This window comes from Penicillium pulvis (genome assembly GCF_028828015.1).
Source record: "Penicillium pulvis strain IBT 33274 chromosome Unknown contig_12_segment0_segment0, whole genome shotgun sequence".
Classification (NCBI taxonomy): domain Eukaryota; kingdom Fungi; phylum Ascomycota; class Eurotiomycetes; order Eurotiales; family Aspergillaceae; genus Penicillium; species Penicillium pulvis.
Genome location: NW_026643072.1, coordinates 1,207,530 through 1,231,843, shown reverse-complemented (window position 1 = coordinate 1,231,843; position 24,314 = coordinate 1,207,530). Strand labels below are relative to the sequence as shown.

The 24,314-nt window shown below is 49.3% G+C and overlaps 6 protein-coding genes across 6 annotated transcripts; 4 read left to right on the top strand and 2 right to left on the bottom strand.

The window, feature by feature from the left end:
• Positions 1-3,075: 3,075 nt before the first annotated feature.
• Positions 3,076-4,776, top strand: fmqE (MFS-type transporter fmqE; the record flags this gene model as incomplete). The annotated part of the gene is made up of 4 exons (XM_057061225.1): positions 3,076-3,199; positions 3,252-3,813; positions 3,863-4,354; positions 4,410-4,776. 4 exons carry the CDS (start codon positions 3,076-3,078, stop codon positions 4,774-4,776), a joined length of 1,545 nt encoding a protein of 514 aa, XP_056925187.1.
• A 380-nt stretch (positions 4,777-5,156) lies between these two features.
• On the bottom strand, positions 5,157-7,862 carry N7503_001677 (fungal specific transcription factor domain-containing protein; the record flags this gene model as incomplete). The annotated part of the gene is made up of 3 exons (XM_057061224.1): positions 5,157-5,815; positions 5,868-7,779; positions 7,851-7,862. The coding sequence occupies 3 exons, from the start codon at positions 7,860-7,862 to the stop codon at positions 5,157-5,159; spliced, it is 2,583 nt and encodes an 860-aa protein (XP_056925186.1).
• Positions 7,863-8,193: 331 nt separating this feature from the next.
• On the top strand, positions 8,194-10,652 carry N7503_001676 (uncharacterized protein; the record flags this gene model as incomplete). Its single annotated transcript, XM_057061223.1, has 2 exons — positions 8,194-8,571; positions 8,637-10,652. The coding sequence occupies 2 exons, from the start codon at positions 8,194-8,196 to the stop codon at positions 10,650-10,652; spliced, it is 2,394 nt and encodes a 797-aa protein (XP_056925185.1).
• A 397-nt stretch (positions 10,653-11,049) lies between these two features.
• Positions 11,050-16,521, top strand: iml1 (GTPase-activating protein IML1; the record flags this gene model as incomplete). The annotated part of the gene is made up of 1 exon (XM_057061222.1): positions 11,050-16,521. One exon carries the CDS (start codon positions 11,050-11,052, stop codon positions 16,519-16,521), a length of 5,472 nt encoding a protein of 1,823 aa, XP_056925184.1.
• A 714-nt stretch (positions 16,522-17,235) lies between these two features.
• N7503_001674 (putative sugar hydrolase) lies at positions 17,236-19,778 on the top strand (the record flags this gene model as incomplete). Its single annotated transcript, XM_057061221.1, has 5 exons — positions 17,236-17,268; positions 17,330-17,444; positions 17,499-17,562; positions 17,650-18,583; positions 18,639-19,778. 5 exons carry the CDS (start codon positions 17,236-17,238, stop codon positions 19,776-19,778), a joined length of 2,286 nt encoding a protein of 761 aa, XP_056925183.1.
• A 308-nt stretch (positions 19,779-20,086) lies between these two features.
• Positions 20,087-23,686, bottom strand: N7503_001673 (uncharacterized protein; the record flags this gene model as incomplete). Its single annotated transcript, XM_057061220.1, has 1 exon — positions 20,087-23,686. One exon carries the CDS (start codon positions 23,684-23,686, stop codon positions 20,087-20,089), a length of 3,600 nt encoding a protein of 1,199 aa, XP_056925182.1.
• Positions 23,687-24,314: the final 628 nt, after the last annotated feature.

Sequence of the window (24,314 nt, the reverse complement as noted above, 5' to 3'; positions counted from 1 at the left end):
GTTGATCTAGCCATACTCATGTCAGCATGAGGCTCACAATGTCGTCATCATGCCGACCGGCTAGAAGGGGCAATAATTTTGGCATAGCTGACTGGAGCGACTGAGCACATCAATTGCTTTCCTTTCGCTGGGGAGATGTTCTGCAGTCTCCAAGGAACCTAATTTGAGGCTCCTGAAAAGAATGCATCATTTGGTGTAGTGTACTTGGGAGGTGGCAAAATCGTGTCGAGCGTGAAAGAGCCTGCGTTAAGCCAGCCAATGACATCGGAAAATACTTCCGTGAGCGCGGGGAAAGAGCAACCAACCTACACTCCGAGAAGTCTGGTGTTACTCCACTTCTGGCCTAAGATAAGGGCCTAGGATGAAATGGCTGACTTATTTTTTCAGGGGTCGGGAGCAGTTGCGGTCAATTAAGCACACCGCAGCTTACAGCCTTTCATAGGTCGATGGACTCCATGAACACCAGTGTCATCTTTGAACAATCACCAGGGGGCATGTCGCATATCGAGTCAGAGCATTGTGGACAATCTACCGGAGTCTCTAGATAGGACAAGAGCTATTTCTAAATAGCCACTTAAGGTCAAATCTAAGTTCGCAAAATCTGATATCAGATCTAGAAAGTTAGATACCTGGATCTTTTGATACCCAGCAGGTTTGGATAAAACCGAATGCACCGGCGGATAGCCATTTCAATGAACAAATCCCAAACCCCAGTCCTTTCATGAGCCATATTCATTTCTATGATTTTCATCTTTGACTTGCCGAGGCTGAAATTTGTATCAATTTATCTCTACAGAAATACATGCTGTTCAGTGCAAGGCATATCTGCACCATTCGTCGCTCAGCGAATCAGAGACAGGAGGTTCGGTTTTTCCACAAGAGTCATTGTCCAGGCTGCGTAGGGTGCATAAGGGGTGCTGTTTTGGAGAAGATCTCAAAGCCTGGGATGAAGACGGAGTTGACCACATCTAGGTCTGTGGAGCCTTGGCGGATGGCGATCTGCGCCCCTAAACTGTGGCTGATGATGTGAGCCGAGCCATTGAATGCGTAAGTGCGGATTAGGTCAGTGATGAGCCGTGCCAAGGGATCTACTGAAGATGGGCCAATCACTCGGGATTATCCGTGTCCCGGAAGATCTGGGCCCAAGAGGTGATACGAGCTGAGGGGATATGGAATGACCAGATCCCAGGGGAGGTCAGAAACCAACACGCCGTGAATCAGGACGACGGTAGCTTGGCCATCTGTATTATGTGTAGTAAAGTGCAGCGCAGAACAAGTCTCGTCGTCGAGAGAGGCAGATATTGATGCGATTTACCGGGCTTCGCTAGATATGGCAAGTGAGGTGTTGAAATGATTTTGGGGGTTTCAATTATCAATATTCTTTGACAGCGTTCTAATCCTCCCCTAATCAAAATATCAATCAAAGCTCAGCCCAAAGGAATGTTTTGTCGACTTTATGAGTGGCAGAACAGATCACAGTAATGGCATCTTGTCATAGCTCAATGACATATCCTCAGCCTTGACTACCCATGAGTTATCAATTGATTCCCCACTCACCGAACACAAACTTCCAAGGTTGTCTAAATAGACGGTCAACTTCCTTGCTCTCTCCTGGATCCAACCTTACTCCACCGAATGTCTCCAGGACGCCATCAATGTAGATCTGCACCGCATCTTCCAGCAACAATCAATGTTGGTTACCATTGTAGCAAAGATCAGTCAACGGACGAGCTACTAGATAGTTCAGAAGTAGATAGCCCAGTCAACTTGGTTTTGGGGTATGAGGGACCAAATCCAAACGAAAGCACTGAAGCAGGCTTGTTGTGAACACGATATCCCATTTCTAGTCCTTCTTCATGTCGAATTTTCGTTCCATGATCCGTTGGGAAGTTGCCAAAGGAACAGTAGTCTCTGATGCACCGAGTAATTGTGACAGGGAGCTTGCCAGATGAATTTGAATCACCACAGATGGGATCCGCCAGCGCATTACCCATTACCTGGCTTGCGTACCAGCATTGAAGGCTGGCATCGATCTCTTCAATCCATGGATGTCAATAGGTCAGCCAGTCTGATTTACCAGAACTAATATGGTGCTGCATCAGCAACCACGCATATCAGCTCATCCTGTAGAGGACAGAGTGACATTGACTTCTTCAACAGCAATTGAAAGGCATAAGCATAGAACCCTCGGAGACTTTAATTGCTCAACGATCGTGTTTGGAGTTTTACGATTCGTTTCACATTCGTCCCGGACGGAATGCTTAGGGCAAGCCGAAAATCCCTGATACTGAACCCCATTCACAAAAGGCGTCAACCATATCCGGAAAGGGTCGGGTCTCTGGAGCAAGCTTCAACTTCGAATCGCTGCCAGAATCAACATAGGCGTCCGCCAAAATCGAAACAATGCCTGCATACCTAACGGCGACCGGTATGAATTCACTGTGGGTCCAAGAAGAGGACCAACATTCTTAGCTTTGTTATCTTGACCAATAACCTGCCCCATAAGAGGGCTAGCTAGATGTGGAACGTTGACCCTACACAAGCTGCGCAGGGAAAACATGTGCGTTTCGCAGACGCATAAATGGAATCCTTACGAACGCCGTTAGGGCCATCGTCATGCTATGGAATGGAACAGCTGTCAATATCCTGTTCTCAAAGTCGAAATTCTTTGTAAATAAATCACCTTATTCTTGTGATCTGGCAGGCTAGCGGTGCCCCAATGAGAATCGCCCACCAACAGAAAACCTTCTGCTCCAACGAAAGCGAGTGGATTAGAGATTCGAAAACTTTGATCTACACTTATGCCAAGAGCAACGAAGGAGGAGCCTTGTCCCGAACTTCTAATTGGGCGCCTGTCCATGACACCAAAGGAGAACCCCACTTCGGCATATCCGACTGTCCACTGTCCACTGTCCACTTAGCCGTCTGTGGGGACAGCAGTCGTAGACCCCGGAATTTCCCCAGATTTTCTTGTTGGATACTCCGGCCTTCAATCCATTTAAGATGGCATGATTACCATTGTATCAAGTACTAGGACTATTCACTTATTCAGTAAATTAGTCCTTGAGATTCAACATGACCGACTATCTCAAGTCATCCACTGCTCACCTTGAGTGGGAGGAGGCTGGATTCCTCAAAGCAGATCAGGGATTGGGTTTGATAGGTACCATTAAGACCCATTGGAGAGCACTGTTGATATGTAAGATTTGATACATCTATTTTACATGCCCCTTGGCTAACCTCATGTTCAGGCAGTCTTTCCTTTAGCGCCGGCACGATGTTCGGCTACGACCAGATTGTGAACGGCGCTTCGATCTCTATGCCGGCATTTATGCTTTACTTCGGAGATCAAGATGCATCCGGGCTATACCTACCATCGTTGTGGACTGCATTATGGACATCCATGTCCTCCCTCGCTCAGGCACTCTCGGCTACCGGCACGGGCTTCCTGGCTGACCGCATAGGCCGTAAGTGGACAGGGGTTATTGCAGGTATCATTGGCTTGGCGGGTGCTGCAGTACAATATACTGCTCTCACACGGAGCTCGCTACTTGGTGGCAAGATTGTCGGGGGACTGGGCATTGGCATGGCTATGTCCACCGGTATGACATATGCCTCGGAGGTCGTTCCTCCAAGGCTTGTCCCTGCTGTTCAACAAGGATTCGTGGTGTTCATTCTTATCATGCAAGCCGTGGCAATGGGTATCATTCGAGTTTTTGTCACCGACATGACCGAAAAAGCGTTCCGTACAGTGTTCGCTATTCAATTTGGTGTGGGTGGACTTGTCACAATTGCGTTTGCGATCGCACCAGAGTAGGTTTTCGATATCTTTTATTGAAAGATCCTCGCTAACTATTCTTAGGTCTCCCGTCTACTGTATTATTAAACAGCGCGAGGAGGGTGCAAAGAAGCTGTACAGGTGGCTCTATCGTGACGATGCAGACCGCGAGGAGCGCTACAACCATCTGGTGAAGACTATCGAGGAGGAAAATTCTCAGCGCGAGGAGAACCAGTCAAGCTACATTGAATGCTTCCAAGGAGTAGATCTCAAGAGAACATTGACGATGATGTTCCTTTTCGGAATTGTCAATCTCGGTGGTGGTCCCTTCCTCACGCAGTCGATCTACTTTCTCATCTCCGTCGGCCTGCCCACAGTTCACGTTTTCGATATTTCCATTGGCGGCTTCGCACTGGCTATTATACTCATCGTCGGCAGCGGTATAGTCCTAAAAAATGTGCGGCGCAGGAACACATTGCTCTCGGGATGCATTGTTAACTTCGTCTTCAACTTGATTGTTGGGGCTCTTTATTGGGCCAATGGAACGGGACCCAAGTGGGCTATTGCAATCTTTATGTATGATTTGCATCTATCAAGCTTATCTGGAGACTCCATGCTAATACAATGATAGGAATGTCCTCATATCCTTACAGGCCTGTCTCATGCAAAGTCCCGGTTGGTCAATTGCAGCCGAAATTTCCAGTTACCGGCTGCGCGCCAAGTCCATGTCACTTGGTATCATGTCTCAGACATTCACAACTTGGCTCGTCACATTTGTGGTGCCTTATATGTACAATGTTGACTCAGGAAACCTGGGTGCTCGTACAGGGCTGGTCTTTGCCGGTGCTACGGTGTTGCTTATCTGGGGTGTATGGACCATAGTTCCAGATACTACTGGATTGTCAACGGAGGATATTGATAACCTCTACGAGGCAAAGGTGCCTGCCAGAAAGTTCGCAACTCACAAGTTGGCCATCACAGCGCCGGATGATGCTTGAACAATTAGCAATCGACAATCTAATGTTAGATCTCCGATAGATACCATATGTAAAGGAATTTGCAGTTGCTCCAAAGCGTACGTACATGGTGTTTACTCGATTCCCAACAACCCTTAGATGGCAAGGATAATTTTTCTTTTCCACCTGTATACACGAGCAGCCAACGGAATGAGTCATGACTCAAGTGTTCCGTAATTTGGCCGTGACTAAAGAATCGTGGAAAGCATCGTGACATGTGGGGCCCTACAGATAGATACCATACATAGAGTAGTCGTCAACTAGGGCTGTTGATCAAATCCGAACTTCGCGTTTGGATCTTATAATATGGATTATTAATTCAACTCATTGCGTAATAGCAAAGGCTAACAGGATGGCTATAATTAAGCATGGCCTTGATCCTTGCGAGTCGTACAGGCCTTCCCCCGATGACATAAGAGCAAAGCTAAGTTGAGCGACGCGTTCCATGGCGTCATCTTGCTAATCACATCTGCAGCGGCAAACATGATCAAGTTGGGTTGAGAAATGTTATCCTTGTGTGATCGTTGGTCCGAATCACAAGCCAAAGCCTCCTTTACAACAGCAAAGAATCCATCTGAAGCCCCAAACTCTTCCAATTTGTCTCTCAAAAATCCAGTCTGTGTTGAATCTGCACAGATCACAACTACCCAAACGAAGACCTCGCTGAGGAAGCAGGTGATGATCTCAGGGGGCTCTATCATTCGTGACTTCGATTCACCAATGGACAAAGTCTGCTGCACCCGCAGATCTCGGATGACTTCCAGGCTGTGTGTGAGTATAGATCCAACATTCTCAGGGTGGTTTGTAAGTATGCTGTGCATCATATTTATTGCAGGAGAGATCTCCGGTGTGCCTGACTTTCCTAGTGCATTTTGCAGATCCAGAATCGGGACGTGGACAGTGAGATGGGCAAGGCGAAGATGTGCTCGAGCACTCTTATGGAAATGCCTTGATGTTTCATATGCAGCCACATCGGGGGCCGGTATAAATGCGTAGGTTTGCTCCCAAGCGACGAGCATTTCTGATAAACGATTAGATTTTGATCATAACCCAATTCTGTACATAAAGCTTACTTAATAGAACATATTTGCGCTTCGCAAGTGACATGCACACCTCTTGTTCCGGAGGTGACAAGGCAGATTCTGAATGACGACCTGATAGAAACCTCGTCATCAGATAGGCATAATGCGGTTTAATTTCAGGTTCGATGGTGATAGAAGAAGTCGAAGCTGTAAGAGTATGCGCTTCCGATTCACTAGATATCTGCCATATCTCCGTATCAAGGCTTGCCTGAGAAATCATTGAAATCTGCAGTGATAGATCGTATATATATATCAGAATTGTAGTGAGAACAAGATGTCGAGTCCAGGAGTTGAGACCTATTGAAGAGGCAAAGGAGGTTTGTCCGGGAGTTCCATCTGAAGACGTGTTATATGGAGCGGTTCCCAGGTCCAAAGGTCCCATAAAGGGGCTCACGACAGAAGCGAATGTTCTTGCCGGTGGAACGGATGCAGAGCCAAGTAAAGACCTCCAACGATTGGCCGTTGCGGCATGCCAGAATTCCTCGTCACAGGGACACTCAACAGCCATAAACTCTGCCACGCTAATTGAAGGTGGCAGGTACAACAAACATGGAAACATACAGTCGAAGCTGTAGATAATCCACAATAGCCTCTTTCTGGACTCCTTCAGGATCCAGGCCTGCCATCGGCCCTCCATGCTATTGCCAAATCTCTTGAGATCTTCTCTTGCCAGAATGAATTCACTGTCACGTATCTGCCGGCAATATGTAACCACTGCAGCCCTCAGACTTTCCGATAGCTCGAAAAGCCGTTTGTTGCCACACCACAGGCCGGCATAGCAGATTAATGTCAAGGCATAGACAAACTTGGGATCTCTCATAAGCTTGTTGTTCATTTCAAGGGCAATTTGTGAGCTTAACCTTGCCATGTCAACGAGCACGATTGAGAAGCGGCAGGTGTGCCGTTCGCGGCTGTATATAGCTCCTATAGCAATCATTGCAGCAAGAAGAGGATCAGGTAAGTCATCACATGATTGTAAAGATGGACGATGTATGACAGGCATCTGGTATTCAAAACGCGTGAAAAACAATCTGATGAAGATATTCGTGGTCTCCAGGTCTGGAAAATGAAGTGAGTGAAAGTTGAACCCCCTTCTTGCTGGCTCCAAAAGAAATGCGGTCACCTTTTGGTACCGTTGGTGGGAGATATCGAAACGAATTTCATGATCACGTCTCAAGGGGTGGTTTCCGGGCAATTCAATAGGCTTAGCGGCAGTAATCGCTTGAGATGCAGGGTCCCATTTGTATGGCCATTTGTCTTCTTCAGACGCTTCATTTGGAGGGGATGCTGGTCGACTCATTATTCCACCCCCATCAATAGAGACGTCGAGATTTTGATTACTGTGATCAATTGCCATTTGATCGTAATCTAGATCCATGGCCAGGATTGGGGCGGCATTGAAGGGCGGCATTGACCCAGTATCCAGCAGCACTGCCATAATGTCTTCATCAAAGCGAAAATCCTCGAATAGACATGGTTCCCGTATCCACCGAAGCAGATCATCATCGAATGTGTTCTCCACGGATTGATTTGCCCAATGACGAGCGTGCTCAGTCGGAGCCTGAGCCGTGAGAATGTGGGTCGATTGTATGCCAATGTTTAATGAATTCATAGGACTCCAGCTATTGCCAGTCTCATGTTGCACATCATTTTCTGCAAGCGAGCTAACATTCAGAGAACCCAGACTGGCTGAACCATCATCGTTATGCGTTTTAACCGAGGGAGCTTCATGTAACGCATCGGAAGGCTGCGGTGAGAACACCGCAAGGTCTTTTGGTGATTCGGTACGCCTCTGCGGCGTCACAGTCACGCTTGGTGACTGCTGCGTCTTGTGAATTGCCTCATGGCGCTGGCGCGCGTCACTTCTGGTGAATTCCTTGCCACACACGGGACAGCGATGCAGCTTTTTTTGTTTGTCTACGTTGCAATCTAATAAGCATACACACAGTAGTAGTTTGTGGATCAGACACTGACGGATCCGAGCATGACGATAAACGTTTTCTCGCCGAGAAAACTCCTTTGGGCAAAATTCGCATCGAAAGCGAGGCGATGCCTCTGGCGTTGAAACAGACATGTGGGAAAGTGGACAGTGGACAGTGTCCACGAAATAATGTAGAGGAAGATGTGAAAATGTGGGGTAATCATGTGAGACTATGTAGGTGGGTAGCAGGTGCCTGTCAAGTGACTTTTGTCGGGGTAAGATGTGCCGATCGGAATGTCCGAGACTAGACTTTCGACCCCGGATTCCCTATATGAGCTACATGAGTTCATCGAAATCATATCTTTTTTTTGATTTGTGGTGATCTTTGATTACAAAATGGCCCCTGCTTGGACACAAACCCCACCATGGATCTGGCTGCCGACCCATAGTGAGGACGAGAGCCAGCCCGGTCGGTATTTCCTTTTCCGCAAAAGCTTCCAATGGACTCAGCCGTACGGGCTTCGTGAATTTCCCGTTCATGTTTCTGCAGATAGTCGATATCGACTTTTTGTAAATGGCCAGCGTGTCAGCTTTGGCCCTTGCAAGAGCTATCCGGAACGTTGGTACTATGAGACAATCGACATTTTACCTTATCTCACAGAGGGAGACAATGTCATCAGTGCGCGTGTCTTGCGTTACTCGTGTGTCAATACTGGATCGTCGTCCATTATCAGCACCGAATTGCCCGGTTTAATGGTGCATGCTGAGATTGAGGTGAGTACCAAAAGCCCCAAGAGTAGCGGTCAACATATATTCACAGGTCACTGACATGTTAGCAGGGACTATCGATCTCTTCAGATCCTTCATGGAAGTGCTTACAAGAAACAAGCCGCAAGATTATTCCTCACTCCGAGTGGAACTACCTTTTGGGTCCACCCTTTATGTCAAACAACGAGAGAGTAACAGAAGCCCCAAAGCTCTCTGGTTGGAAGCAAGCAGCATTCGATGATACTACCTGGGAGTCCGCCATTCTTCAATTCCGCCCTGTAAAAATGCTTCCAATTCAACGTCCGTGGAAACTGGAGCCACGTCCTATTCCAGAGCTCCCAGAGATTCCTGGGAGATTCGATGGAGTGGTGAAATGCGAAGGTTCTATCACAAATGCGCAGTGGAATAGCTTCATCAAAGGAGAAGGAGATCTGATTGTACCGACTGGAGAGACTGTCAGCGTGGACATTGAATGCGCATCGCTAACCACAGCATTTGTCAACTTTCAATGTGGTGGGGGATTGGGATCAATCATCACATTCCTATATTCTGAATGCTACGAGAAAGATCTCGGGGTCGAAATCGCTCCTTTTCCCATGCCGAGAACCAAACTGCTCAGATCGGACTCCAAAGGCCGGCTGTATGGAGTGAAAGATATATATACAGTGGCCGACGGCCAAGCGGAGCAGATTTTCGAACCATTCTGGTTTCGAGCGTTCCGATATGTTCAATTGCATATCAAAGCTTCATCGCAGCCCCTCACGCTTAAGGGATTCACTCTTCGCGAGACTTCCTACCCATTGGATATCTCCACTGAAATCCAGGCTGGACCAGAATTGAATAAGATCTGGGATGTCAGTCTACGTACTCTCCAGAACTGCCGACATGAGACATACGAGGATTGTCCTTTCTACGAGCAAAATCAGTTTGCATCTGATTCCCGACTACAGATGCTTTTCACCTATCAAGTATCATCAGATGATCGACTTGCCAGGAAAACTTTGGAAGAGTTTCACGCCAGTCAGACTCCTGATGGATTGATCAAGGCACAGTTCCCGGCCGGTTTCAAGAGTAAGCAAATCCCTCAGTTTTCACTATACTGGGTTGCAATGGTATGGGATCACATGAGATACTTCGCGGACAAGAAGGTAGTGCGGCGGTACTTGAGCACCATCGACGGAATTCTCAACCACTTCGACGAGAGAATCAATGATCTCGGGCTGATTGGTCGATTCGAAGAAGATACGTGGCCCTTCATCGATTGGGTATCTCAATGGTCGGTCCCAGGGAAGATTTTCGAGTCATGCATGCCTCGATCGTACACGAGAAATGGCGCGGCGACGTTCAACAGTCTTTTGTACATTGTTGCCCTGATGCAGGCCGCTGATCTATGTGATTTCATGGGGAGAACGGATACCGCTGCCGAGTATTCCACTCGAGCACAGGCCCTCCGGAATGCTGTGAACAAGCATTGCTTTGATGATGCTCTTTACCTGGATGGTCCATCAACAAAGGAATACAGCCAACACAGTCAAGTGTTTGCTGTTCTTTCTGAAACCATTACGGGAACAGCAGCTCGAGAGTTAATGGTTCGCACAATGTACAATTCCTCATTGATGCAATGCTCCAGTGCTCTACAGTTTTACGTGTTCCGGGCTGTGGAAAAGGTCGGTCTTTACAACAAGATGTTCCCCGCCCTTCTGGATCCATGGAGACGTATGCTTGCGGATGACTTGACGACATGGGCTGAGTTTGAGGAGAATCCCCGCAGTGACTGCCATGGGTGGAGTGCCTGTCCAGTCAACGAAATCGTTACCCAGTTGTATGGTATCAAGCCGGCCACGCCGGGTTTCAAACGTCTCCGCATCGAGCCACAGATGGACCTGCTTACAACAGGAGAGGGCACTTTTGTTACTCCAATCGCGAAGATCAAGTTGAAGTGGACAGAGGATGGGAACCTGGAAGTCGAGCTTTCTACAGATACCGTGGCAGAGGTTGTATTTGGAGGTTCTGTGTACATTGTCCGGTTTGTGGCTGGGAAAACTGTGTCTTTTCTCAAAGAGACGGAGTCCATGGTCATAATTTGATGAGCCATATTAACACACGCCGTGCACAAGCACAATGTCACGTTTCTTAGTGACATATATCCCTCTAAGCTGTATTATCCAGGACTACAAACAAATAGACAGCCTGGATTCTCGGGTCTTCTAGCTTAGTAAACAAAAGCTGGGCTTGTAATTGATCTTTGTCTTTATCAAAGCCAAAAATGGTTGAAGTATTGAAATCACCTTTTGGTCCCCTTTGCATTGGTCACCTAATTTATAAATCGCCGCCTGAGGCATCAGCTCCACACCACGTGAGCTGGCCGGGGATCTTATCGCGCGAGCTGGATCCGCATGATTCCCCAAGTCAAATTCCGGCCGATGCTAAGCTCCGGAGAAGCTGTCAATTTCTTTGCGATGCAAGGAAGCTGAAATTAAAACCATGTCTTTGCGCGGGCCCATGCGGCGGTCCCACCTTAGGCAGGTGAGCGCCGCCAGCTTGGAGACCCTTTCGACCATCCATACCGAGACATCGTATCGCGATCATGACCCCACGCCAGATGAACGAACCGTTCGGCTATCCGCCAGCTTGGCCCGCCACCAATGCACCCTCTGGGTCCACGACGAAATGTTTTCGAGGGAGGAGATATTGTTGAATCCGTTAGCGTTCGGAGAAAGTGGAATCCAGGTCGGGGATGTGGTCGAGATTCTACCCGTTCGAGCTTCTGGGGATGCAGTACACTCTGCTTTGAAGCCTGACGTGGGCGTGAAGATGGCCCGCGAAAGCCATGCAGACATAAACCTGAGCTCCCAGACCGACGGCACCTCCAAGTTCAAAACCCCATTGCAAAGCCGATGCTTATTTGTGGTGAAGCCCTTGCCGCAAGATGTAAAGATGCGACATCCCAAGCTAGAGATATCGGTCACCAGCAGCGTAGCCAATATCTTCGGTTTCAAGAACAGAACCCAGGTTACGCTCTCGATTGTCGACCGCGAACACTGCGCCGCGTCTCACGTTGACATCTCTTTCCGTGACCAGTATATGGTGCGGTCTGATATGTGGCGATTGGTCATGTCCGAGCTCGTTAATAAGATTGTCTACAAAGGCCAGAAAATCATGTTCATGGGCAGCATCAAGGCGACTGTAAAGAACATTTTCATTCGAGAGAAAAAGGTTCTTTCAGGGTACTTCGCGCCTCATACAATTCCTGTCTTTCGCAGCGAGTCAGCAAAGTATGTCTTGTTTATTCAAATGTCCAGGGAAATGTGGGATTTTGACTCAGAAGGATCTGGGGATATTCTCTTCAGTCGCGTGATCAATGGGTTTTTACCAGAGCTGTTCAAGCGATGGGCTAACTCTGATGCGAAACATTTGGTCACCATTGTACTCTTCACACGAGTAGAATACGATGTTTCTGCACATCCGAGCATATCTCAACTCAATCCTGGCTTAGCAGGTGCTTCAGGTCCGAATAATGTTCCAACTCGAGACTTTTATCGTGTCGTCGTGAACGATATGGCTAGCGGTCATTGGACCACTATCTTGGATGAGCTCAAGAAGAATTTTAGAACCTTCTTGAGAGATGTGTCGATTTTGAAAACGGACGACCTGGATGCTGCCACTGGAAGCGGCATCAAGATCCCTTCCAAGCCACATACCGCGACAATTGCCGGACGCCCCAGCACCGCCTTGCGAGGCAACATTCTTGAGGCCATTCATCTTGCCTCTGCTCACCTGGCCTATATGCATATCGACCGAGATATGGTTCATACGGGAACATCTATCATCGTAATTACCCCGGGGAGTGGTGTTTTCGAAGTATCATACGAGTCTTTAGCCTCTACCACAGAAGCTTTGACGAATCGTGGAATAGCCATCGATCTGGTCTGCCTGAGTCCAATGCCTCTTCACTCAGTGCCTCTCTTCAAATATCGAGAGCCGGTAGAGCGAGCGTCTAGTTCCCTCGAAAGTCCGATCGAAACGCCAAAGTTGTCGCCTGAAGTCCACCATTCGATATCCAGTCTTGTCAGTAGATCTTCTTACCTCTCCCCTGGATCTTATCTCTCCGCCACCAGGATGCGGGAGCGAGGTCTGCCTAGATCTAGAGATTGGAGCTATGGCATCCCCCACTGGCTGGATATATCATACTGGAATCCGGAAACCTATCGAGAAGCTCGGCGCATCTTGAAAAACGATCCCAATGCTCCTATCCCGCACACCGTCACCCGGCCACACAAAGCGTTTACTCCACGCGTACGTATGTATGAGATTCAAATGATGGGCGTCATGGAGAGCGAACAATCCAATATCTCCATCCCCTACCTTCTTGAAGGGCGTGATATCGTAAAACCCCGCACGTTACTAGGATCAAGCTCAGCAATTCGTGCGCCTCCAAGAACACGATTCGCCAACACTTCTTCCCTCAAAGCGCAATTCAGTGATAGCCTACGACCAGAACCGTTTCTTGAAAATGTGACAGATCAGAGTGAAATCCATACCAGAGAACAGCGAAAATCTCGAAAGTCTATCATGGCTTGGATGGATCAGTACGATGATAATATCTTCGCCGCGACTACCAAAAGAAAGGACACGCCGAGACCTAGAAACAAGCGTCTGAGTGAGCCGGAGGTCCAGGGCACTGGTGCGCATGAACGGATGTCGGCACGATCTGTCCTGCATCTACGAGAGCATGAAACTAGCACGGCCGAGGGCGGCCAAGCACCGCGGGCTGGTCCCCGAAGGATCGACGGATCTAGTCTTTCTCAAAAGAGCACAGTTTCTTCAAAGAGCACGTCACCCAAAAAGTCGGCGCTGAAAACCAAGCCCGCACCACCCGCCTCGCGAATTTCTCGAACAATCAGCTTTGCGCTTCGGGGCTTAATTTCTACTCCTCCACGGGCTCAGGCAAGCACTGGAGTCCATGTAGAGCACGCAAGCGCACTTCCGATGTCCAATCAAAGGTCCTCTGGAGGTACCTTTTCCGACACTAAAAGTATCATCTCCTTGAGTCCATCGGAAACTACATCAACGGCGACAGTCACAGACGGAGCATCCCCGCCATCTACACCCCCGAGACTTTCACAGTACAACCGATTGACTCCTTCTAAACCAATCTCTATTAAGACACCAATGAAGAAACCATCAGATAGCCCAGAGCGATTGGAACCTGGAAGAGCCCATGGCTCACTTTCAACGTCTGCAACAGAAACTCGTTTCGTCAACCGGGACGAGGGGCCAGGTCGGCCTAACGACAATAAAGTTGAGATCTCTCTCAACCACAATTCACGTGATACTTCAAGAAACTCGCCAGGCAAGGCTCTCTCGCCCTGGGTTCGATCGGTTAACCCTTGCAATACGCCGAAAGATGTATTGCGCAAGACCAGCTGGTTTGGTCGTTGGCAACATGCATATCCTCGTCCTCCTCACGTTGCAGTAGTCAAATGGAAGAGCTTAAAATCACCTGCAGTGCTTCCTCTGACTACAGAAGAATTCCCAACTTCAAGTGAACTTACCTCGGATTATCTGCAGACGCCATACCGCGTTTTCGCGAATGACGACACAGATGGTATCGAGGCACCAAAGACTCGAGGATTCCTCCTACGAGAAATGATCTCACTTCGATTGTCTCACGGCTTTCAGATTGTTGTGGGCCGAAATGTGGCAGAAGTCTCGGCACAACCGGCCCTTGAGTCGCTAAACGTATTTGACACCCGAGGACTTGAGCGAGATGGAGTTATTGTTTTCCTCTCTAAAGGCAACGCAATTCATCGACTCATCACTGTAGACGGAGGAGAAATTGAGGTGACTCGCTTCACACATCACACAGCGGCGGCTCTTTTGTCACCTAAACGAACCAATTTCACGCTGTATCAGCCAGCCATGAGAACTATTCTGAGCCAAGAGTATGAGATCAAAGACATCAAGCTGGACCCTACTGCTGAAGAGTACAATTGGAATCTTGCTGATAATTATCTGGCTGGCCACCGAGATTATATTCACAGCCCGGCCCAGCAGCTGCATTTCTGGCGGGTCCGATATGTGTTGATTCCGATGCAATTGCATCCCCACTCTCGGCGACATCTACAATCCTTCAATGAGGATAATGAAGAAGAGATCCATTTGCTCGGCATCAGCCAGCTAACTCATATCTGGCAACGAAACAAATATGTCTCTCCAGAGGAAAAGCGATATGAGTCTGGCAACAAAAAGAGAGATCAGAATCCGCTCAACATTATGTATCAAACACGAAACCCATCCGAGGTTGTCGCAGCTGAACTTGATCGTGTACTCCTCACTGACCCTGGGCTTGACAATCCGCCCACCCAGCTTTTACCTGAGGCTGATTTGCTTGAGAGGTCTGGCGACCTCATATTGCAACTTTCGCAGATGATTCAAGGCGAGAAGGGTGTGCGGATGATGGATCGACGATGGCATTGGAGGCTACACTACAATTGTTTTATTGGTATCGAGCTCACAACTTGGTTGATACAAAATTTCCGAGATATCGAGACTCGCGAGGAAGCAGTTGATTTTGGCAATGAGCTGATGAAACACGGGCTATTCCAACACGTCGAGAAACGACACAACTTCCGAGACGGCAACTATTTCTATCAAATTTGCGCCGAGCATCGTATCACTCGCCCTGAATCTCGAGGTAGCTGGTTTCCTCAACTTCGAGCAGACAAGTCAATGCCCTCAACGCCGGCAGTTGGGAAGGATTCTCCTTCCAGCCTTCGCGCTCGCTCTGACAGCATTGATGAGCGCATACCAACAACGCCGAGTACCCCGTCAAAAACCAAGAACAAGGTTGCAATCATGTTGTCTAAGACCTTGAAGTATGATGTAGACACTCGCAAGCGGTCAAATCGCCCCGAGGTGATCGATCTTCACTACGACCGGCTGCACAATCCTGAGAACTGCTTCCACATTGAGCTTAGCTGGATGAGTACTACACCAAAGTTGATCGAAGACACCGTGCATTCGTGGGCCTCCACTGCGGAGAAATTTGGTCTGAAGCTGGTTCAGGTACCCATAGCTGAAGCCTGCGCCATTGATAAGAAACAGCCTTTCCGAAAGCCTTACCGGGTCACACTGAAGGTTCCACCGCCCAAAGGACCGGTCCACACAGTGTTCAACAACGCGTCTTTTGCACAGCCAGGACCACCGGACCGCCTCTATTACCAAAAGTGTATATTACGCAAGTTCGACTTTGTCTTGGATTTTGAAGCATGCACCGCATTCCCGGCCGATGTCGAAGTCTCATTTTCTTGGGGCAAGCCCGACTACAAATACCCACAGTATATCCACCGCAATGGTAGTCTCCTTGCTCAGATCACGGATGAAGGAGACTTCCTACTTCTCGCAAACCGACTGGTCAGTACTCGTGGCGTAGCGAGCAGAGACGCAGGTCGCTATGATCATGGCCGATCAGATTATCGTGGCCGTGCACCAAATCACGATTCTCTCGACCGCCTCTCTCCACGCCTGTCTCCATTGATCCGTCCTTTGCACGACATTGGAAGTCCTCTGCCTTCGACAGCTGCACCCAGTATCGACTCGGCAAATTTGTATCGTGCGCCAGAGCATATTCTCAACAGCCTAGCTGATTTCTGCAAAGATGCAGCCGCGCTTGAGCAGTTCTACAGCGAGTCTCACATTCGTCCAGCCTCAACCAAGGTCGAGCCTGCCACTGCTCATCTCATGGATACCTCTATCCCATCACTTGAGCTTCCCGCCAGTGTCGTCAGCCACCACATTTCGCCTCCACCTGGTTTGCCCTCTAGAGTGGTTGGGGAGTCTCGCGAGACACGGGACGGATTGAAGTCGCCTGAGTTGTCCCGAACCAGGGCTCGAGGCGAGAGCATGAGCTACAAAAGCAGTCCACGAAGCGGTAGCCTCCGACCACTGCTTTAAAAATGGCTGTTTTATCCCACTACTGTATCACGCTTCTGATTATCCTGTACCTAATATGTCCTGAGATACTATGTATGATCAATAACCTCGGAAACATTTGATGCTGCATCACGCCATCCTTGCTTTACTTAAATTGTCAACCTAGGTAGGACCTCCTTTGAGCACGAGGTGGCCCGACAAGTCACTTGTCCCGCATGGAAATTACCCGAATGCCGAAACCGAAAGATAGGTGATGCGCTCAGATAGATACAATTTAGCCAAATAGCAGCCAATTCACCCGGATCAACCTTGGTCGGGTGGCTGCGCTAGTTGAAACTAGGCTTAGCTATACATTATGGAGCTCTTAGCTGTTATCATAGGTCCCCAGAAGCTGTGGGACGTTGCCCCGCCTGACGTGTTTCCTGCAAATTAGACCAAAGACATTGTATGCATAGCTAGCTGTGGATCTGGACTGTTTCTCCTGTCGGACGGTCGTCCGTGTCGAATGTGGCTGTTCGGGTTTAGAGCTGCTTGATTTTGGGCTTTAATCGTCCTCTTTCTTATTTTTCTTTTCTCTTTTCTGGTATTCTGATATTCTTCAATCGGGCTTCCACGTCTTTATCTTCTTTGCTTTCAATCCAAATCTCTGGGGATTCGGAAGATATTCCTGTTGCATCTACTTGGTCCCACTTCTATACTAACACCACCGTTTGTCGCAACAGCATACTTGACACGATGAAGTTCACGGCTGGCATGTGGTGCCTGCAAGTAAGTAAATTTCTCTTGCAAATATCTAGAACGAGAAACTAAATTACCCGGTGTGTTGTAGGAGGGCGTGCAGATTGATTGGATGAGCAACGTGGAGCGATTGCGGATCGAACAAGAAGGTGTCAATCTACTCCTGAACAAATTCCAAAGACACCGCGGTGATACCTTGAATTCACGTATGTGTCCATATAATTGAATTCCAATCCAGCGCCATAACTGACATTCTACAGCTACAATCTCGGCTCAGGTAACCTCTCCACAGGAGGGTATTATCGCCGTGAAACTAGTGCATTGGTAGATTCTCCACCAATCAAAACCTTGGAATTTACACTACCGATCCATGGATTCACTTTTCGTTCAATTTACTAACTTCTCATTCAGGGCCGGACAAGTCGACAATGGTCCTCATTACGAGATTAGCCAGTCCAACGGACACACAAGCATCAATCATGACGAAACCACCAACTCCCTCAACTACGGCAGCGGGCCTTTGCAACTCGATATCAACACCGCAGCCAACGAATTAGATCTCGTCTTCCGCTCTCCATCCAACAAGAAACTCACCGGTCACTCGGGCCGCTCAATTGGCTATGTCCGGGATGCTCGTAGTGATAAATACCGCACCGATGATGGTATCTACGCTGAAAAACAGGGGTACATGCTCATGGGTCTCGATGTAGGTGTGGGTGAGAAGATCTACGGATTGGGTGAGCGATTCGGACCACTTGCAAAGAACGGACAGACTGTCGATATCTGGAATGAGGATGGCGGTACTTCATCCGAGCTGGCCTACAAAAATATTCCATTCTATATGTCCTCGAAGGGATATGGTATCTTCATCAACCACCCTGGAAAGGTTAGCTTAGAAGTTCAATCTGAGCGCACGACAAGAGTTAATATCTCTGTTCCTGGTGAGGAGATTGAGTATTTCGTTGTGTACGGTGAGACGCCTAAGGATGTGTTGAGGCGTTATACCGGGCTGACAGGGCGGCCGGAACTTGTGCCATCTTGGAGTTACAATCTGTGGTTGACGACTAGCTTCACAACAAATTATGATGAGCAGACTGTGACTGGGTTCTTGGATGGGTTCCGGGATCGCGATATCCCGCTTGGTGTCTTTCATTTTGACTGTTTCTGGATGAAGTCTTACCAGTGGTGTGATTTCGATTTTGATACGGAGATGTTTCCTGATGCTAGGGGATATATGAAACGGCTCAAGGAGCGTGGTTTGCGCATTAGTGTGTGGATTAATCCGTATGTTGCACAGGCGTCACCATTGTTTGAGGAGGGGAAGAAGAATGGCTACTTCATCAAGGTATGTGGATTTTTACTCTTGCCTGCACTTTCCATGGCGATACTAAAATATCTAGCGCGATAATGGTTCCGTCTGGCAATGGGATATGTGGCAAGCCGGAATGGCCGTCGTGGACTTTACCAACCCGGCCGCATGTCGCTGGTACTCTAGTCAGCTAGAGCGTCTCATGGAGATGGGCGTGGACAGTTTCAAGACTGATTTCGCGGAACGAATCCCCTCAAAGGGAGTCAAGTACCATGATAACTCAGACCCTGAGAGGATGCACAACTACTATGCTCTCCTCTACAACCGCATCGTGTACGAAACGCTTGAAGCAGGCGTAGGCCACAATCAAGGTCTCCTGTTTGCCCGCAGTACCGCTCCAGGTGGCCAGAAATACCCCGTACACTGGGGCGGAGATTGCGAGAGCACATTCGAAGCGATGGCGGAGTCTCTTCGTGGAGGTCTCAGTCTCATGCTTTGTGGATACATCTTCTGGGCATCGGATATCGGAGGATTCGAAGGAACCCCACCACCAGCGCTGTATAAGCGATGGGTACAATTCGGACTTTTATCATCTCATTCCCGGCTCCATGGATCGTCGTCGTTCCGAGTCCCTTGGATCTATGGCGAGGATTGTTCTGCTGTGCTCCGGGATTGCGTGAAGCGGAAGATCCTTCTTACGCCGTATATCCTGCAGGAGGCATTGAGGGGACACCAAGACGGGACACCGCTGATGAGGCCACTCTTCTTGGAGTTCCCCGAGGATCTGAATACGTATGCTGTTGATACGCAGTATATGTTCGGCTCTAATTTGCTGGTTGCGCCTGTTTTCACGGAGGAGGGCGAGGTGACCTTCTATGTCCCGCAGGTTGAGGGCACTGAAGGGAAGTGGGTGTCGTGGTTTGATCATGACAAGTCTTATGAGGCAGGCCGATGGTACACCGAGACTCATGACTTTGATACTCTGCCCATTCTTGTTCGTCCAGGTTCGGTAACCTTGATCAATCCCACACTCAAGGCGCCGGAAAATGATGCACTATCCGGGATCCAAGTGTTGGTGAACGGCCGCTTGGATGCGAAAACAACTCTGGAAATTGTGGATCCGAGTCAAACGGACAAGATCCTGAAAACAATCCAGCTCTCGCCTGCTCAGGATGGGCAGACGGTTCAGTGTGAGGGGCATGCCATTGAAGTTGTAACTATCAAGGAGTAGTTTACTATGCCAGGCAAAATACTTTCATAGATAATTCTTCAGTTCAATAGCAATTTGAAATCAAAATATTCTTTGGTAATATTGAATGGAATGATGGGCCTAGCAATAGCTGCAAGGCCTTGACAAATAATGGGTATCATGGTCAGAATAAGAGACATATGTATGCAAATAAAGGAGAATCAGAGGTAACACCATCAGTCCTGCGGTGACCTAGCGCAGATGACTTGATGACTTTGGCAATGGAAACAATGCAACGTATGCTAGGGTTTGCGAAGGCTCGGAACGTGTACAGTCCAGCGTCAAACAAATTACCAGGCTTCCTCGACATCAAGGAGCCATTTCCGAATGCCCTCTCGTAGAGTGTTATCGGCACCTGCCATGGCTCTCCTCCGTTCTCGGTCGGCTAGCCCCAACTCACCGTCTACGTCGTCACGGCAGTGCTCAGCGGTGACGACACGGACAACCTCTTCAAGAGCACCAAGGACCATCTTGCGACACTCCGTACGGGGAACTTCGACTGGAGGATCTTCACCACGAGGGGTTGTCTGACCTTTGTCCTCGGCTCTGCGAGCACGTGTTGGGGATGGCGCCCGGGAGTGAGCAAGCGACGAGTAGCCGCTTTGACCGAGAACTCGCTCGACGGCATCAACAAGAATACCATCAAGGTCCATGACAGGCTCTTCAATAAATCGTTCCTCCACGTATTGAGGGTCGTGTCCTTCGAGAACGGTGACTTCTGGGGACTTGGCATACCCCGAGAAGAAGCCAGAAAATGATGTTGACGAGGCTGTGGAGTTGCGGGTGTGTCCAACAGCTGGAGAAGGGGGAGTATGACTTGGCCCATAGTGGTGGCCCACGACAATCTTGCGTCTCAATCGTAGACGCTTGATAGAGGAAGATCGAGTGTCCGCGATCAAGGTCGTTGCAACGTCCACCCATCGCTCTGATCCTTCTGCATCAGGAGTTGAGGGGATATATGGCGAGGGCTCAGCCTGCATCGCGCGTTTAATGTCTGCTTCCAGAGTAGCGTACGGGCGGACCGCTTGCAGGGAGAAATCTTCATGGAACGATTTCAACCATCCAGCGACGTGCGTACTAGGCCCATCACTGTCTTTTCCAGCATTGTGAAATCCAGAGCCGCTACTGTGTGTGGATGCAATGGCATCAAAACTGGTAATTGAGGTCCTTGTTTTCTTGGGTGAGGCAATGGTGGAATCACCCGAAGAGGAGAGCGACAGGAATCCAGGAAGCGGGAGATCAACATCTACAATCCCTTCTTCCGCCCGAACGGACAACTTCAAGGGTGATTCACGGGCTTGGCTCGTAAGTGATGATGGTTCTGGGGAATCGTCCTCAGCACCATGGGTGGTAGCAGCAGGGATCGAAATGTTCCCACTGGTGGGCGCAGTTTCAGGACGATGCTCAGGTATGTCCTCTGTGGCCTCTTTGACCATTTGGCTCAAGGTGGGTTGAGCCCGCATGGGTGGGCCAGCTATTGTAGAGACTGATCGCTTGCGCGCATCAGCCGGGGAATAAATATCACCGGCCTTGGTCGAAGACTCTTGCCGTGAGCTCCATAGTCCAGAGAACAAACCGCCCCAACGGCCTTCAGCAGATGGAACACTGCCATTAGAACCCAAGTTCGAGCTGTCACTTCTTCGCAAATTCTTCAGTAAAGTCTCCGATGCCAAGCTCTCATTGGTATTCGTGGCACTGTCAGAACTTCCTTGACTAGCGCGACTTTGTTGTGATGTGAAGTGTGGAACAGGAACCGTGCTCTTCTGGGTGATCATGGAGGTTGTTGCTCCGCTGGCAGCCTTTGCCCGTGGGTCCTTCGCCTGGATGGTAGCACTTAGCGTTTTGATTGAGCGAGCATCGGATCCTCTGCGGGCTGACGTGAACTCGGCTGCAGAGGGTTGGTCGATTCCATCAGATGACCGCTGGGCCGTGTCTTGAGATGAAACGCTTACTGAGCGCCGGTGGTGGCTAATATCGCCTTGACACATCCGCTGCGCACGAGCACGGCGTTCAATTGCTCTTCTCAAGGATTCTTGTCGAAGCACCGGTACTGTGGGCGGACTCTGGGAAACAGCGCGCATGGACGCGGATGTGCCAGGTCGTAGTGGGGAGGGCAGTGGCTCTATACGCTGCTTGGATGGGAGGAAAGCCGAGAGCAAGAAGATGAGACGGCGAGCGGTCATTTTGTCCGGACAAACAACCACAGTTCGGTGAGTCAGAACGGGATCAATATCCTGTTGAGCCTTTTGCTGCTGGTTGTGCCGACGACGGTACCACTCTGGACCGAGGGCATTGAGCCACTCCGTGTGATTGCCCAGGAATGCCGTGAGCAGAACTAGGAAGAAGAAATTACTCTCCTTGTCGCCAAGGCCTCGAACAATGGAACGACCTTCTTCCCGCCACACGCCCCAGCGACTTTGGCCGGTGACAACGTATGGAGTCTGAAGGGCCATGCTGATACGACGGCTACTGCGAATAGCCTCTTCCTTGAGTTTGGAGTTCACAGACAAGATGTTGGCAGGCAAATGGACAATCGTCTGGTTAGTCCGTTGCATATTGGGTGGTTTGTCAGGCTTTGGGTGTGGTCCTGACAACGAATCAACCTTTCTCAGTAGAAAGAGAATCTCGTTCCGTGCGAGTCGCTCTAGGTGGGACAAAGTTCTAGTAATGACATCCCAATGGTCGACCAACAGGTCCAACCGCTCATCCAAGCTTGCAGGAGGAGATGCGGATGACAAACTATCGTCAAATAGAAACCCAGGCCAGCGATAGTCAGAATCCAAAGAGCTGGACATCCCTGGCCGAGGAGAATCAGGACCGAGAGTACTGAATCGCGACACAGGCCGTGGGGCATTCCGTGCTAGTAAAGGAATTTGAATAATTATCGCGACAGCATACATTGGCGTTTTCTTCTCCTTTATCTTCTTCCGCTTTGAGATGTCTGGGAATGGAAACCCCATTTCAGGCAGAGACTCTTGATAAAGGGCACTGGCATAATCCTGCCGCTCAGCAGAAGCCTCGGCTCCCTCTGGGAGGTTGACGCTAAACATCCTAGTTACGAGAACGGTAACTTTGGAGGGTGGCTTGTCCGGTCCTTTAGCTGGCCCAAAATCTGCCGAACTTCCAGTAGTATAGGCCCGAGCAAGTGGGCTGCGCGCTGCAGGCGACATACTTGTCCCTGTTGGTGGGTCATCATCAGCAGAGATGATGTGCATTTTTGTGGAGGATCCACGATAGCTGAATGCGCTACTACCGAATATGCAATTGAGGAGACCAGTATCATTGGTGTCGGTTGAATGCCGTGATGTGCCGTAGTCATGTTGTGTTCCGGTTTGTGCAAGAGTCGAGCTGCGTCCTCGAGCTCTTGAGAAAGCACCAGAGCCCGCAGGTGTTGGCCTCCGTGCATCTGCTGCCGAGGAAAGGGGGCTAGATTCAACGACTGAGGACTGGGTAAGGTAGTTCCGACGAGAGCCGCGAGAGAGACTTGACACAGTTCGCGTATGTCTGGTGCCGGCTTGATCAAGACCGTGCGAGTCGATTCCGAGGCCCGTAGGTGACGGGTCCGATGCACGAGTGTCTAGCAAAATACACGCATCACGATCTCCCAGTGCGTTCTGGGCTATAACCACTCGAAAGTCCTTAATAGCATCTAATTCCATTCCTCCACGGTCATCATATGCACCAGCTGTTGAAGCATTTGGGGAGTGAAATGTGGTCTGGAGTGGGTACGCGTGGGTATTGGAACGGCGGAGCAGGCTGGCATCGGGGAAAAGAAGGCCGGAGGTGTGTTCTTCCTCGGTGACTGATTCGAGAGGAGATCCATTGTTTCGTGGATTAAAAGACGCTGGGTTCAGACTTGAAGCAGCCGTGCTTAAAAGTCGACCCAACATGTTGAAGTTGTACCACGGGAAAGCCCGGGATAATTGTCCTTGAAGATGCAGAGAAACGAAGACGGCCCGGTCAAGAAAAGCTGTGTAACGATGGGTATCAGACAGCTAGATAGAACTAGACTGCGTCTACCCATATCTTAATTCCACTCAACAGGTACCATCATCAACAGATGGTATGAGGGGGGAGAAAGCGTGTGATTGAGGGGAGAATTAAGTGGGATGGGTTGCAGGACAGAGTGGGGCGATTGAAGAGGCAATTAGGAATTGGCGGGTAAGGCACCCCACAAGCGAGCTGGGTGGGTAATATCTGACAAAAATCAATTAACCCCAAGGATTGGGACAAGGAGCAGTTCTTGAAGAAAGAATGTATGTGGGGAGGTGGACTAGAGAAAGGGTGGATGCCGCAAATCGAAAGAGGCGGTGAAGGAGCGGACAACGGGCATGCCACATGATCTCAGCCTCAAGGTGACACCGCATCGTGCATTTTTGGTTCGAGGTTACGCGGTTTTCGACTCGGTGAGAGCTTCTGATCGTCGGTCCTACGGTAGAATTGAAAGGGGGCGTGAACTCCTAGGTAGCTCGAAAGGAACATGAGACACCGCATTTTGTCCTAGGTAGCCACATATAT